Here is a 14,635-nt window from a genome sequence, read left to right on the forward strand (position 1 = left end):
GGGAGGGGACATGCTCCAGGTTGTTAGCCGCGGTGGGAATGAGGAATGTTCAGCTGACACAGTTCATGGCAGAAACACAACCGGCCCTATTGAAGTGGGAGGGGAAGAGACACCGGAGATCTTGGCAACATTCCTGCTTGGAGGGAGTGGCCGTTCCCCTGGTATAGCTGGAGTTGTGCCAGCCTATTCACCTGGTGGGAGAGGAAGGGAGTAGAGAGGCAGACATGCCGATCAAACAGCTGATTTCTAAGAAAGAGGAACCTTCCTCCCACAGTTTAGGTTTCTCTCTCTCATAAATCAGCTGTTTAGGAACATAAAAAGAGCCCCTCTGGTTGTTCCACTGGTATAGCTGGAGTTGTGCCATCTGGTGGAAGAGAAAGGAAACAGAGAAGTGGACATGCTGATCAAACAGCTGAATTCCAAGAAACAGAGACCTTAGACAGGAGGATTTTGGCTGGGACTTTCTGTGAAATAGAGTTACTTTCACTTTCATTAGAGACTGAAGACAAGGGAGACAGTCAGGAGCAAGGAAGGAAAAAAACCCTTTGGAACAGGCAGCCAAATAACCAAATTCTTGGTTCTGAGGCTGCACCTTCAGGTTCTCAGAGAAGTCCTCATCTTCTCCATAAAGGTAAGCCCCCCCCTCTCCTGATATCTGCTTTCTCAGGCTCTGTCTTTCCAGCCTGTCACTGGCTGCTTGTGTGTTGCACAGATGAGATTTTTCCATGCTCTGACTGTGCTCTATGTGAGAGTTCTGCTGTGAGAAGCTTCAGCCACATCAGGAGAGGTGTCCCCCTTCTGGCCCTTTGTGTGTTTGAAAAGCAGGTTTGTGTCACTGCTGGGGTGCCACTTCTGTTTTCCCTTGAGGGAGGGGGCAGCCAACTGAGAGCCAGGAGCAATGAATTGCCACATCTAAAGTCCGACAGCAGAAGAGCAAAGCCCTTCAGGGTATCTGTTGCAGTTACTTCTTGGTATTCCCATCAGAGCAAAGGAGAAGCTGGACCAAGACTGTGGCAGGGCACAGGGAGGCTTTAATACTTCTGTCACCCTCCCGATCCAGATGGCCCCCAGGGAGGGGAGCCCACCTTGGTGCCACTGGGCATTAGATCTTCCCTCCATTGCAGCACATTCCTGGTCCAGACCAGGCATTTGTACCTCTGCATTTTAAGAAGACAAAACCAAGTAGAAAAGGGACAAGCCGAACAAGGGAAATGAGGGTAGATAACAGTGAAGCGAGTGATGGCTAAGAGGGGTTGTGGATCCCTTCTCCTCTCAGTTCAGTGTGAACCTGAATGCAGTGGGGCAGTGGTTCTCACACATTCAGCACTGGGACCCCCTGTTTAGAATGAGAATCTGTCAGGACCCACTGGAAGTGATATCAGGATCAGAAGTGACATCATCAAGCGGGAAATTTTTTAACAATCTTAGGCTGCAATCCTACCCACACTTTCCCTGGAGCAGGTCCCATTGACTATCATTGTTAAAAGAATATACGTAGTTGCTTGTTAAAAGTACAGGCCTGTAACATTTCCCCAAATGCAGTCACTTACCAGGGTAGCATCAAGTCTCATATATTGAAAATGAAATATTGAAATGAATGGGGACCCACCTGGAATTGGCTCGTGACCCATCTAATGGGTCCCGACCCACTGTTTGAGAAACGCTGCACTGGGGGAATTTCCAGATAAACATCTAACTGGGTTTTACTCTGAAAAAATCTGTTGCATGTGCTGGGACTTTGTGCAGTGACCAATGGCAGGATAGAGTGGAAAGACAGACGAGGAGGAGGTTTGAGGAGCAACCACAGAAAGCTTTCATTCTGGGGATCGTAATAGAACAATGGGATGAGAGGAGGCAGCAATCAAAGGCAAGGCAAGTCTCTGCTGCTGAAATGATTCTCCTGCTATGGGTGCCAGCCATTTTCCCAGCACAGATCCGAAGAGAGTGAGGAGAGGGAAGGGCAGGGGAACTTGAAGAGGATCCTGGTACATGCTGAGGCCACTAAGATAGTATTTCTCAAACTGTGGGTCAGGACCCACTAGGTGGGTCGTGAGCCAATTTCAGGTGGGTCCTCATTCATATCAATGCGTATTTTATTTTTAATGTATTAGAATTGCTGCTAGCAAATGATCTGACTGCGTTTGGGGAAATGTCACAGATTTGTATTTTTAACAGTCTATTACAAGGATTCCCAAACTGTGAGTCTGGGACCCAGCAGTGGGTCGGGATCCAGTTGTTGGTGGTTTGCGAAACTGTCAGGGCAGATTAGGCTATGTGCATCAAGGGTTAAACAAGCTGCTACTTGGGGGGGAGCACTGCTGCTCAATCACAATTAGAGCCACATACCTTGGCATTTATGAATCAGGCAGCTGTCTCCAGGGCCTCTAAAAAGGCCTATTACGTAAATACTTTTCAAAGTGATAGCCAAAGAGGCTTTCTCCTTGGTAAATGTGGAGAGGATTGCAGCCTTTGGAATGTTTGGGGGATTTTTTAAAACAGATCAGCAACTGCAAGAGAGAGTCAGGAAGCTCCTTTATTTTAAATAAATTTTTAAACTTATATTTATTATAAACTTTTAGTTTACTAAGGGCCCAGTCCTAGCCAACTTTCTAGCACTGATGCAACCGTGTCTATGGGGCATGTGCTGCAGCCTGCAGTGGGAGGGCAGTCACAGAGGACTACTCAAATAAGAACATTTGTTGCTTTATCTCAGGGCTGCATTGCAACTGCATCTGCACTGGAAAGTCAGATAGGAATTGGCACTCACTCACTCACTCACTCGCTCGCTCGCTCGCTCGCTCGCTCGCTCACTCACTCACTCAATCAATCAATCAATCAATCAATCAATCAATCAATCAATCAATCAATCAGATATTGTTGTATAGGAGATGTTAAAAATTTTCCTGCTGGATGATGTAGCTTCTGGTCATGACATCACTTCCAAGTGAATGACATCATTTCCAGTGATCCTGACAGATTTTCATTCTACAAAGTGGGTCCAGGTACTAAAAGGTTTGAGAACCACTGAACTCAGACAAACAGATTCCTTCCTCGTTTCCATCTCTGACCCATCTCTTACTTGTCCAAGCACTCCTCTGTTTCTCCCCCTCCTTGTCCCATTCTAACCAACACCCGCCCCTTGTGCTAGGCTTTTATTCATTCCTGCTTTCTCTCTTTGTAAAGTCCCAAGTACATACATGATGTAATAGCAATAACAATTTGAACAGTCTCAAAGTCAACAATGTTCCTTTCCCTTTCTAGGTCAAATAAAGGATCACAAACCGCCATGGATACTCCCATCATGGAACCATTTGTACTAGAAGATTTTGAGGAACTGAACGCTGCTTTGGATCAAACCTCACTGCCAGAAGTGATAACTCAAAGCCGTCGGAACTTGGATTTATTTGAAAACACCACCCTGGACATCGCCATCACAGGGGTGTCAGGTGCTGGCAAATCATCCCTCGTAAATGCCATGAGAGGTCTGGGTGATGATGCCGATGATGATGATGAGAATGTAGCCAAGACTGACGTGGTACAAGGAACATTTCATCCAAAAAGATATCTGCATCCTTTATTGCCAAATGTCGCAATTTGGGACCTACCGGGAATCGGGACAGAAGACTTCCAAGCAGCAAGATATCTAAAGCAGGTAAATTTTGACAAGTATGATTTCTTCATCATCGTTTCCGCCACCCGTTTCACTGAGAATGATGCCAAATTGGCCCGTGAAATTCAGAAGAGGAAGAAGAAGTTTTACTTTGTGCGTTCCAAAACAGACGTCGATCTGGGGAATGAAAGTCGGAAAAGAAATTTCAGGGAAGAGAGAACCCTCGAGAGGATAAGGAATGACTGTGAGCAACATTTGGAACAGAGAGGTCAGTCTACTCCAAGGGTTTTTCTCATCTCCAGGTGGGATTTGGACAAGTATGACTTTCCCCTCCTGCAAATGACTTTAGAAGAGGAGCTGGATGATCTCAAGAGTCAAGTTTTAATTATGGCGATACCGGCATTCTCCAAAGAAATTCTGGAGAAGAAAAAGAAAACCATGAAAAAACTTATATGGATGCAGGCTCTGTTGTCTGGTGCTCTTGGAGCCATTCCAGTTCCAGGTCTCTCTTTTCCCTGTGACATTGCCATCTTGGTGAGCACACTGAGGGTTTTCTGCAAGGTGTTTGGCTTGGATCATGCTGCCATCAGTAAACTCGCAATACGGGTTCGCAAAAATGAAGCTGTTCTGAGGTCTGCTATTAAAAAAACCCCCATGGCCAGTGAGATCACCCCACCATTTGTAGTCCATCTGTTGCAGAAGTCATTGTTCTGTTCATCACTAATGGTTCTGGAAATAGCTCTTGATTTTGTGCCTGTACTGGGCTCCATAACTGGCGCAGGTCTTTCGTTCGCCACCACGCTCTACATGCTGAAGTGTTTTTTGAATGATGCTGAAGAAGATGCCAAGAATGTTCTTGCTGTGGTTTCTGGTCAAGCATGAAGAACCCAAAGTCAAGAGCCCAATGACGAACCCAAAGCCTGCCATTGGGAAAGAAAGAAGCTGTATGCATTATACACAGCACCAAACTGAAAACTCTGGATTTGACTTTCTGATTGGAAACAGTTCTTCCTTTGAACAAATACTTGGCCTGAACCATGAAAAGTGAGCATTCAGTTTGCAGTCAATTTATCTCTGGTTACTGGTAGGTAAAGGCTTTTGTGGGGTTCAGGTGTGCGATTAAATGTATCTGGCACACAAAAAAAGTCACTTGTGGACCATGGATCTTTTAATGCTGGTCCCTCCTTGCCCCAACTAAAGATGCTGAGCTCCCATCTTTCAGATCACAATATCCCTGGTTGAAATGGAATTCAGAAATGTGAAATATCAGTGAAGGAAACCCCAGTGATAACTTTTGTTTTGCTATGGATTTGATTGAGATTTGATTTCCTGTTTCCTTGTGAAACAGAGCAGGGTATTAACTTTCCAAAAATAAAATGAATAAAATCCACATAAAACCAGCCAGTCTTGCTGAAGAGTCCCAGGCTGACTGGTGTCTCGTTATTGTGGAAGCTTCCCCCACCCAGCCCCATCACATAGCTGCAGAGTGGACAAGCTCAGAGTGTCCAGGTTTATTTACAACTTTGGAAGCAACAGATCCAGTAGTGATATTGCTCAGTGATTGAGCTCTTCTCTGCCAACTCCAGATGCCCACACAGAATGGCTTGCAGCTGGCCTTGATAGTCTCTTTAATTCCTCCCCTGGTCAGTCATCCCTTAGATAGTGAAATTCCAAACCAAACTACCCATCCTGCTTTTTAAAAATTTTTTATGTTTTTTGGTCAAAGGCAAGAGTTTGGAAGGTGGCTGGGGTCAGAATCACCAGACAGACCTGGGCAACCTGCTCCTGTCTCTACCACTGCTCTGAGATTTAGAGCAGTGTCTCTCAAACTGTGGGTTGGGACCCACTTGATGGGTCGCGAGCCAATTTCAGGTGGGTCCCCATTCTTTTCAATATTTTATTTTTAATGTATTATTGATGCTGCCATGGGATGTGACTACATTGGGGGAGATAAGTGCTTTTAACAAGCTACTATGTATATTCTTTTAACAATGATAGTCAGTGGGACTTACTCCTGGGTAAGCATGGTAGGATTTCAGTCTAGGATTGTTAACAATTGCCCTGCTTTATGATGTCACTTCCGGTCATGACATCACTTCTGGCGGGTCCTGACAGATTCTCATTCTAAAAAGTGGGTCCCAGTGCTAAGTGTGTGAGAACCACTGATTTAGAGGGATGTGATGCTATCTGTAGGGGCCTTCCCCTGGAGGGGCCTGGAACAGGCTTGTTCCTCCCCAGGGAGGCCTCAGATTGGCTGGAGGGAGAGGGGGTTCCAGCACCCTTGTCCTCCTCCCTAGCAGAGCTGCCAAACCTGGCCTAGGAGCAGAAGCTGTTGACCTCACAGCTCCCTGCTTCACACTGACTGCCTCTCATCCCTGGCCTCCCTGTTTTATGGAGCAAGCCTGCCCCCTTTGGCCCCTCCCCTTCCTCCAGGTGGGGCAGAAAAGGCCTTTCCTGTTCCTGGCTTGTTTCCTTCTGTGTTCCTTGTTTGCCCTGCCAGCCCCTTCTGGCTGCTTGAGGTGAGCCAACCCGCTTTGCCCCCTTTGGGGGCAGTGAAGCCTCCCCACCCTGGGCAGGGGGTGCCTGCTCCCAGGTAAGTCGGGGGTCAGGGCATCTGGGAGGAGCCCCGACACTATCCCTGACTCATATTGGCCTAAATCCAACTGGAGTTCGGGAGGGCAAAGCCTTCTGCAGAAAGGCATCAGAATCTGTGCTGAAGTCCATCTTAGAGAGCAATCCTTTGCATGTCTACAAAGACGATTGGCCCATTCAGTTACATGAGACTTTTTCCTGTTGATTGCAGCCTTAGAGGATTAGTAGGCACACTGGGGAGCTTAATAGAAATGCAACATCACACTTTGTAAGGCACACAATCCAGCAGAGGTGTACACAGAAATATAGACTCTTTTCACTGCTTATAGTCCTACAGTTATATCTCTGTTTTCTGCATGACATAAATGGCTACTAACAATCTGTGCTGTCGAGTGTCCTCATTTTGGATGTGTGTAAACCAAATAAATCAAGTGTTTGATAAACCATTGCAACTGGTGGTCACTGTTTTCTCCTTCTGGGCCCAAAAAGATCCTGCAAACTAGTCTTTCTATTGAAAGACCCTCTGCAAGATGCTGAGTTGGGGGATGGAATGAGACATCGGTCTCAACTGGGCCAAGAGCAAAGGTGAAGAACTTCAAGCCTGAAAGATCCCTGGGCCTTCTCATCAACTTCTCAGTGGGTCCTGATGGAAAAATTCTATAATGGGTCACAAACTCCCCTAAAGGAGACCCACTTAGCCCCCACTGTCAGAATTCCCTTGTGATCTCCAGCTACAACAGGGGTGGGCAAACATTTTGGCAGGAGGGCCACATCATCTCTCTCACACTGTGTCGGGGGCCAGGGGGAAAAAAAAGAATTAATATACATTTCAAATTTGAATAAATTTACATAAATTAATACATTGGAGACAGAACTTATATGAATGGATGAATTTTACTTCGCTTTTTTATAATACACATGAGAACGATAATGAAAACAGGCACTCTCCTCCCCCCTTCCAGAACAGAAAGCACAGATTGAGCATAAGTTTATGAGAGGCAAGAAAAAACATGGAAGACTTAGGAATTTGATTTCAGCAGAAATGGCAAACCTGACCCATGGATCTGATGGCCACACTCCCCCCCCCCCACAGAACATAAAGAAGACTGAGACATAACTGCATCTAGTTGGCATCCTTCAGTCACGGAAGACTATGGTATTGCGCTCTGAATGGTGGTTCTGGAACAGAGTGTCCTCTCCAGTGCGCAAAGCCTGGGTAGAGTAGGTATGGATGATAGGCTGTTACCCATGCAGCAAATCCCCCTCTCCATGTCGCTGAAATGGTCCAATGGAAAGGCAGAGGCCAATACGGTTGGTTCCAGCGGCGTCGCAGGAGTTGCCAGAACGTGACTGTGTTCAGCCATGAACTGCCTCTGGGACTCCGGCTCCTGATTTTTCCTTGAGGTTGACTCCTGAAGCCTTTTCCATAACTGGATATACAGGAATTTTTAATATTTTCCTGTATATATTAATATTAAATAAATATTAATATTAAAATATTTAATATAATATTTTAAAATATTTATAATATTAATAATATTTATTAATAATAAAATATATTAATATAGTCTAATATATTTTAATATTATTAAATTATTATATTTTAATATAATAAAATATATTAAAATATAATAATTATTTAATATTCATAATATTAAAAATATTTAATATAAATATTAAAAATATTAATATGTAATATTAAATTAATATTTAAATATATTAATATTTTAAAAACATCAGGAATTTTTAATATTTTCCAAACAGAAAAGGGAGACCCAGAAGGAAGCCACGCTGCCCAAAGCCCCACCACACCAGAGACAGCAGAGTAAAAAGTAGAAAAGTAAAAGCAGATACATCTGGGATGAAAAGAGCATCAGCAAGTGACAAAATGGGAGGCACCAGGTGTTTTTAAACAGAAACAGAACCAAACCAGGAATGGGGGGTAGGGAGTGGGAATAACAGCAGGAAAAGGCAGTGATGCACATGGGGAGATCAGCAGAAAACAGCACTTGAGCAAAGGAGGTTGCAGGCAGCAAAGAAACCAACCACAGACTTGGACCAGGGCAGGTGCGTAGGGGGTGGGGAAAGCGCCCAGGAAGAGGCACTAAATGCAGCTGCTGGGCACCTGGTTCCTTTGCGTGGCCCCTTTTGGGGGGTGGTGGTGGTGGTGAAGCAAACTTGGTGAAGGCACATCCTTGACTGTATCAATTTGTGTCTCCATGTAGTTGGTACCTTCATTTACCTGCTCCCCCCCCAAGAGAAACCAAGCAAAGGAACCGTGTGCCAAGCAGCTGTGGAGCTGTCCACATGCCCCTAGCGATGCCATTTGCCAATACTGAAGGGAAAGTACAGAAGACCAAAGACCAGGGTGACCAGATCCCACGGAGGACAGAGTGCTTCTGCCTTGTCTAGAAGAGGGAATTTGGGCAGGTGCAGCTTTTTAAACCCTTCCACGTTGAGCTGCACCTGCCCAAATTCCCTCTTCTAGACAATGGTTATGGCACTCTGTCCTCCATGAGATCTGGTCACCCTGCCAAAGACCTTTTGGCAACATCCATCCTTGAAAGCAGAGAATTTCTTCCTTGCTGTGCGTCCATGGAGTGCATTGTCCTTGCATGCCTTGTTGGAGAAAAGATGGCTAAGAGGTGATGTAACAACGGTCTGGAAATAATTCTCTTCTTCCACTGGAGGAAGCAAGGCACCTGCATCCTGTTACCCTCCCCTGCACTTGACATCCAGAGATAAGCAGTGTCTAAAACCCAGAGGTTGCACACAGCCATTATGACATGTAACCCGTGATGGACCATTCTTCCAGTTTTGACCAGCCTACGGCGCCAAGAAAAATCTTTGAAAGCAGGATGGAGTTTCCATTCCACATCTTCGTATTACCTTCTGGAAATGCTTGAGGATGTTTCATGTTCCCAGCCTCACCAGGGACTGGAAGCTTGCACATCAGTCAGCAGCACATCAGTGCAGGGCCCAATCCTATCCATCTTTCCAGCACTGGTGCAGCCACAGTACAGTCCCGAAGTAAGAGAACAAATGTTCCCAAACCTTGAGGAGGCCTCTGTGATTGCCCCCCCCCAGTGGATGCAGTGCACACCCCATTGGCACAGCTGCATCGGCACTGGAAAATTGGATAGGATTGGGCCCTCAATCCCCTCTGCCAGGGCGGCGGCCCTGCATGAGCTCAACTAGATCTTGCTGGCAAATTTCTGCTGCAGGAGGTTTCCTGGGGATAAGGAGACATTTTTCCCTACCCAGGGGTAATGAGTGGGAAAACAGTGGATTTTTGCAGCGTTCCACAGGACAAATCCTGCTATTTAAGAACTTAGAATTAAGGACTTGGTTCACTGCACAATAACTTCTCCTTCCGGAACATTCTCCTCCCCCAGTTCTGCGATGGATGAACCAGAGAAGGTTCTTAGCTGGGACTTTCTGATAGAGCTACTTTTATTTTGTTAGAGACTGGAGGCTCTTTCTAAGGGAGATTTGTCAGGAACGGGGAGGGAAAAGCACCCTGTGAAACAGGCAGCCAACTAACCAGATTGTCGGTTCAGAGGTTACACCCTTCAGCTCCCCATGCAAGCTGGCCCTGAGCAGAAGTATTTTCTAGGTAAGGAGAAAGAGGAAATTCTGACAAGGGAAAGGGACTCCTTGAGTGTTTGACCCAATGCTCTTGTCCCCATACTATTCTGTTGCTAACAGTCCAATCCTAACTAACCATCCCCCTGCCACCAGTGCAGTTGGACCAACAGAGCATGTGCTGCATCCCGTGGGGGGGTAGTTATAAGGGACTGCTCAGGGTAATGTTCCCTTGCCCTTTGGCATCCTCTGATACCCCAGTCACTCATTGGTTCTGTGCCAGCCATTTTGCCGAGGGGTGTAAGGGAGTAAGGAGGGTAAGGGAGAAAAAAGGGGAGAGGCACAGGGAATGGATTCTGGGGCACACCAGTGCCACCAAGTACACCCCTCCCTCCCCATTCCACCTCCTCCCTGTCCCCATCCTGCCCAGACACACCACCATTCCTTCCCCCTAACCCAGGGGTTGGCAACCTGCGGTTCTAGAGCCGCATGCGGCTCTTTCAGCTGTCTGCTGCAGCTCCTCCAGGTGAAAGTGGCAAAGAATGTGACAGGAGGCACCTGAGCTGGGAGGGCAGGCTGCTTCCCTCCGCCCCCTGAGCTCACTGCCCTCCTCTCCCTTCACGCCTACCTGCCCCGCATTGGTTTCCCTTTTCAATTTTGCGGCTCTGCAGGCTTAAGGACCCTGTTTTTCCCTTCCCCAACTCTCCAGCAGGCTCAGCCAATCAGCATCCAGCAGGCTTCTGGCTTTTTTGGTTGGAATGGCTCAGGGCCCTTCACTGGCTGACCACCAGCCAATCCTGAGCCGCCTTCCTCCTCAGCCATTGCGAGCCCTTGCAGCCCGCCTTTCCCTGAGCAGGTCCCCACTCAGTGCAAGGAGAGGCTTTTCCTCCACAGCAGAGGAGACATCCTGTGTGTCTACTCAGTAGTAAGCCCCATTACAGTGGATGAAGCTTGCTCCCAGGAAAGGGTGCCTGGGATTGCAGCCGTGGAGCCTGCTCCTATGTAAGAACATAAGAACAGCCCCACTGGATCAGGCCATAGGCCCATCTAGTCCAGCTTCCTGTATCTCACAGCGGCCCACCAAATGCCCCAGGGAGCACACCAGATAACAAGAGACCTCATCCTGATGCCCTCCCCTACATCTGGCATTCTGACTTAACCCATTCCTAAAATCAGGAGGTTGCGCATACACATCATGGCTTGTACCCCGTAATGGATTTTTCCTCCAGAAACTTGTCCAATCCCCTTTTAAAGGCGTCTAGGCTAGACGCCAGCACCACATCCTGTGGCCAGGAGTTCCACAGACCGACCACACGCTGAGTAAAGAAATATTTTCTTTTGTCTGTCCTAACCCGCCCAACACTCAATTTTAGTGGATGTCCCCTGGTTCTGGTATTATGTGAGAGTGTAAAGAGCATCTCCCTATCCACTCTGTCCATCCCCTGCATAATTTTGTATGTCTCAATCATGTCCCCCCTCAGGCTCACTTTTCTAGGCTGAAGAGGCCCAAACGCCATAGCCTTTCCTCATAAGGAAGGTGCCCCAGCCCAGTAATCATCTTAGTCGCTCTCTATTGCACCTTTTCCATTTCCACTATGTCTTTTTTGAGATGCGGCAACCAGAACTGGACACAATACTCCAGGTGTGGCCTTACCATAGATTTGTACAATGGCATTATAATACTAGCCGTTTTGTTCTCAATACCCTTCCTAATGATCCCAAGCATAGAATATGTGTGTCTACTCAGTTGTAAGCCCCATTACAGAGGACGAAGCTTACTCCCAGGAAAGGGTGCCTGGGATGGCAGCCTTGAAGCCTGCTCAAGGCCAAGTGCAAGGACGGGTGAGTGGGAGCCCGGGCAGGTCTGTTCCAGAGTAAGCCCCAATGTAGTCCCTGGGCTACTCCCAGGAAGGTGTGGAGGGCTGTATCCTCAGCCTCCTCCTGTGCAGGTCTACTCACAAGTAAGCCCCACTGTAGTCAGTGGGGCTTCCTCCCAGGAAGGTGTGGAGGGCTGCAGCCTCAGCCCCCTCCTATGCAGGTCTACTCACAAGTAGTCAGTGAGGCTTCCTCCCAGGAAAGTGTGGAGAGGACTGCAGCCTGAGAGCTCCAACCAACTTGTCTGCTCAGAAGTCCCATTGTAGTCAATGGGGCTTACTCCCAGAATAGTGTGGAGAGGGTTGCAGCCTGAGTGAGGGAGGGTGGGCAGGCAGGCAGGGCATTGAGGGAGGGTGGGCAGGCAGGCAGGGCATAAGCTGGTTGCCCCCACCTTCCTCCCCAGCTCTGGCTTCTTCTCTTCCCCACCTCTGGAGTCTGTGTCCTTTTTTACTTCCAGCAGGGTGCCTCTGGAAGGTGGGGGGAGTTCTTTAGTATCAATGTAAGATAAGCAGATGTCATAACCACCATATGTATTGGAATCCTGGAAGATCTGGTGAGGAGGTAGATGTGGTGTCAGCAGTGGCCCCTTTAAGGGTAAGGCCTGGGCATCCAGCAGAGTGTGCTGCACAGCTGCAGCCACTTGAAGGCAATAGGGCCCTCAGGGATATAAGGAGCTCCTGAGGAAGGGGGTGTGGGTTATAGAAGGAGTGCAGGTTGGATAGGATAGGATAGGATAGGATAGGATAGGATAGGATAGGATAGGATAGGATAGGATAGGATAGGATAGGATAGGATAGGATAGGATACTGATTTGACTGACTTTGGAATATGATCTTGGACTGTGACTTGGCTTATTGACTTTGGACTCTGCCCTGGATACTCTGACTGTCTTTGTGACTAATGGACTGCTGGAGACACTGGAGTTTGGTGTGTGGCTGCTGTGCCCAAGACCTGCTGAGGACCCAGGGTCTGCTGTAGTGGTGGGAGGCTGCTGGCAAGAGAGAGGACCTCTGCAGATTTAACAGGCAAGTTACCCTGGAGGTGGGGTCCAGCAGGACTGCAGGGCAGAATCAGGGTCATTTGTTGGGGGAAAGAAAGGGAGCTAATTTGCTTAAAGTGGGCTTAATTCTCCAGGCAGAGAATGGCCTTGGAATCAGGCAAAACACCATAGAGGAACAGGCGTCTGAAAACACAGAACAAGAACGTATGACAAAACTAACTAAAAGCTACAAGAGGGGGCTACATTATAAAAATGGGACCTATAAGAGCATAAAGGTGAAAAAAAAACTATATATGCAGTATTATCTTCATTTTAGGTGCCAAAAGGGTTTTGTGGCTCCTGAGGTTTTTTTCCCTCTGGAAAATGAGTCCAAATGGCTCTTTGAGTGTTTAAGGTTGCTGACCCCTGCACTAACCCATGCTGGGCTTACTTGCTTTCCTCTCTTCTCACTGTATGAAGTGCCATGTACCTACCTATCTGGTGCTATAATAATACTAACTGCCCAGTCCTGTGCTGCATACACAGGTGCTTGCCACCACTGCACCAGTGCTTGCCGCCACTAAGGTGCCATCAAGCACATAAAGTCTAAAAGCCCACAAACACAATGTTCCTTTCCTTTCTTAGATCAAGGGAAAGATCCCAAACCATCATGGATAATCCTGCTATGAAACCAATGAGAGATTATTTTGATGGGATGAAGGCTGCTTTGGATCAAGCACTGCTACCGGAAGTGATAACCAAAAGCTATCAAAACATCAATTTATTTGAAAAGACCACCCTGGACATTGCCATCACAGGGGTGTCGGGCACCGGGAAGTCATCCCTTGTAAATGCCCTGCGAGGCCTGGATGACAATGATGATAAAAATAATGCAGCCAAGACTGACGTGATACAAGGGACATCACATCCCGAAATATATCCACATCCCTTATGGCCAAATGTCACCCTTTGGGTCCTACCAGGAATCGGGACCAAAGGCTTTCAAGCTGCAAGATATCTAAAGCAGGTACAATTTGACAAGTATGATCTGTTCATCGTTCTTTCCTCCAGCCGTTTCACCGAGAATGATGCCAATTTGGCCCGTGAAATTCAGAAAAGGAAGAAGAAGTTTTACTTTGTGCATTCCAAAATAGATGTTGATCTGGGGAATGAGCGTCGGATAAAAGACTTCAGGCAGGAGACAACACTCAAGAAGATTAGGAACAATTGCTATATACGCACATTTGCAAAAGCCCAGGGTCTTTCTCATCTCCAGATGGGATTTGGACAAGTATGATTTTCCCTTCCTGGAAATGACCTTAGAAGAGGAATTGGATTTATCTGAAAACACCCTTGACATTGCCATCGTAGGGGTGACGGGAGCTGGTAAGTCATCCCTTGTGAATGCCATGCGAGGCCTGGATGATGATGATTATAAAAATAATGCAGCCAAGACTGTTTTCCAAAATAGATATAGATCTGAGGAATGAATGCCTGAGAAGAGATTTCAGGGTGGAGAGAACCCTTGAGAAGGAATGATGGCTATCAACAATTGAAACAGCCAAGAGTTTTTCTCATCTCCAGATGGAATTTGGACAATTATGACTTTCCCCTCCTGCAAATGACCTTAGAGGAGGAGGTGGATAGTCTCAAGAGTCAAGTCTTAATTCTGGCAATACCACCTGTCTCCAGAGAAATTCTGGAGCAGAAAAAGAAAACCATGAAAAAGGTTATATTGGTGCAGTCCCTGTTGTCTTTTGATCTTGAGGCCATTCAATTTCCAGGTCTCTCTTTTCCTTTTGACATTGCCATCCTGGTGAGAATCTTGAGGCCTTTCTGCAGGGTTTTCAGCTTGAATGAAGTCTCCCTCAGTAGAGTTGTAAAACTGGTGGGCAAACACGAAGATGTTCTGAGTTCTGCTATCCACAAGTCCCCCATGGCCAGTGAGTTCACCCCAGAATTTGTATTCCGTCTTTTGTGAAAGTCATTGGTCT

The 14,635-nt window shown here is 46.9% G+C and overlaps 2 protein-coding genes across 2 annotated transcripts; both read left to right on the plus strand.

Annotated features, from left to right (window-relative positions):
• Positions 1-339: 339 nt before the first annotated feature.
• LOC136661219 (interferon-inducible GTPase 5-like) lies at positions 340-6,654 on the plus strand. The gene is made up of 2 exons (XM_066638279.1): positions 340-631; positions 3,262-6,654. The coding sequence occupies exon 2, from the start codon at positions 3,287-3,289 to the stop codon at positions 4,490-4,492; it is 1,206 nt and encodes a 401-aa protein (XP_066494376.1). The 5' UTR covers positions 340-631; positions 3,262-3,286; the 3' UTR covers positions 4,493-6,654.
• A 6,657-nt stretch (positions 6,655-13,311) lies between these two features.
• On the plus strand, positions 13,312-14,622 carry LOC136661047 (interferon-inducible GTPase 5-like). The gene is made up of 3 exons (XM_066638067.1): positions 13,312-13,879; positions 14,013-14,041; positions 14,203-14,622. Exons 1-3 carry the CDS (start codon positions 13,312-13,314, stop codon positions 14,620-14,622), a joined length of 1,017 nt encoding a protein of 338 aa, XP_066494164.1.
• The last annotated feature ends 13 nt before the right edge of the window (positions 14,623-14,635 follow it).

This window comes from Tiliqua scincoides, chromosome 10 (assembly GCF_035046505.1).
Source record: "Tiliqua scincoides isolate rTilSci1 chromosome 10, rTilSci1.hap2, whole genome shotgun sequence".
Classification (NCBI taxonomy): Eukaryota; Metazoa; Chordata; class Lepidosauria; order Squamata; family Scincidae; genus Tiliqua; species Tiliqua scincoides.

Excerpts from the sequence above, each read along its gene's own strand:
- LOC136661047 (XM_066638067.1), top strand. The coding sequence starts at position 13,312 with ATGGATAATCCTGCTATGAAACCAATGAGAGATTATTTTGATGGGATG. Across the intron at positions 13,880-14,012 it reads TAGGAACAATTGCTATATAC|GGGTGACGGGAGCTGGTAAG; the intron begins GCACATTTGCAA and ends TTGCCATCGTAG. Across the intron at positions 14,042-14,202 it reads GAGCTGGTAAGTCATCCCTT|CCAAGAGTTTTTCTCATCTC; the intron begins GTGAATGCCATG and ends CAATTGAAACAG.
- LOC136661219 (XM_066638279.1), top strand. The coding sequence starts at position 3,287 with ATGGATACTCCCATCATGGAACCATTTGTACTAGAAGATTTTGAGGAA.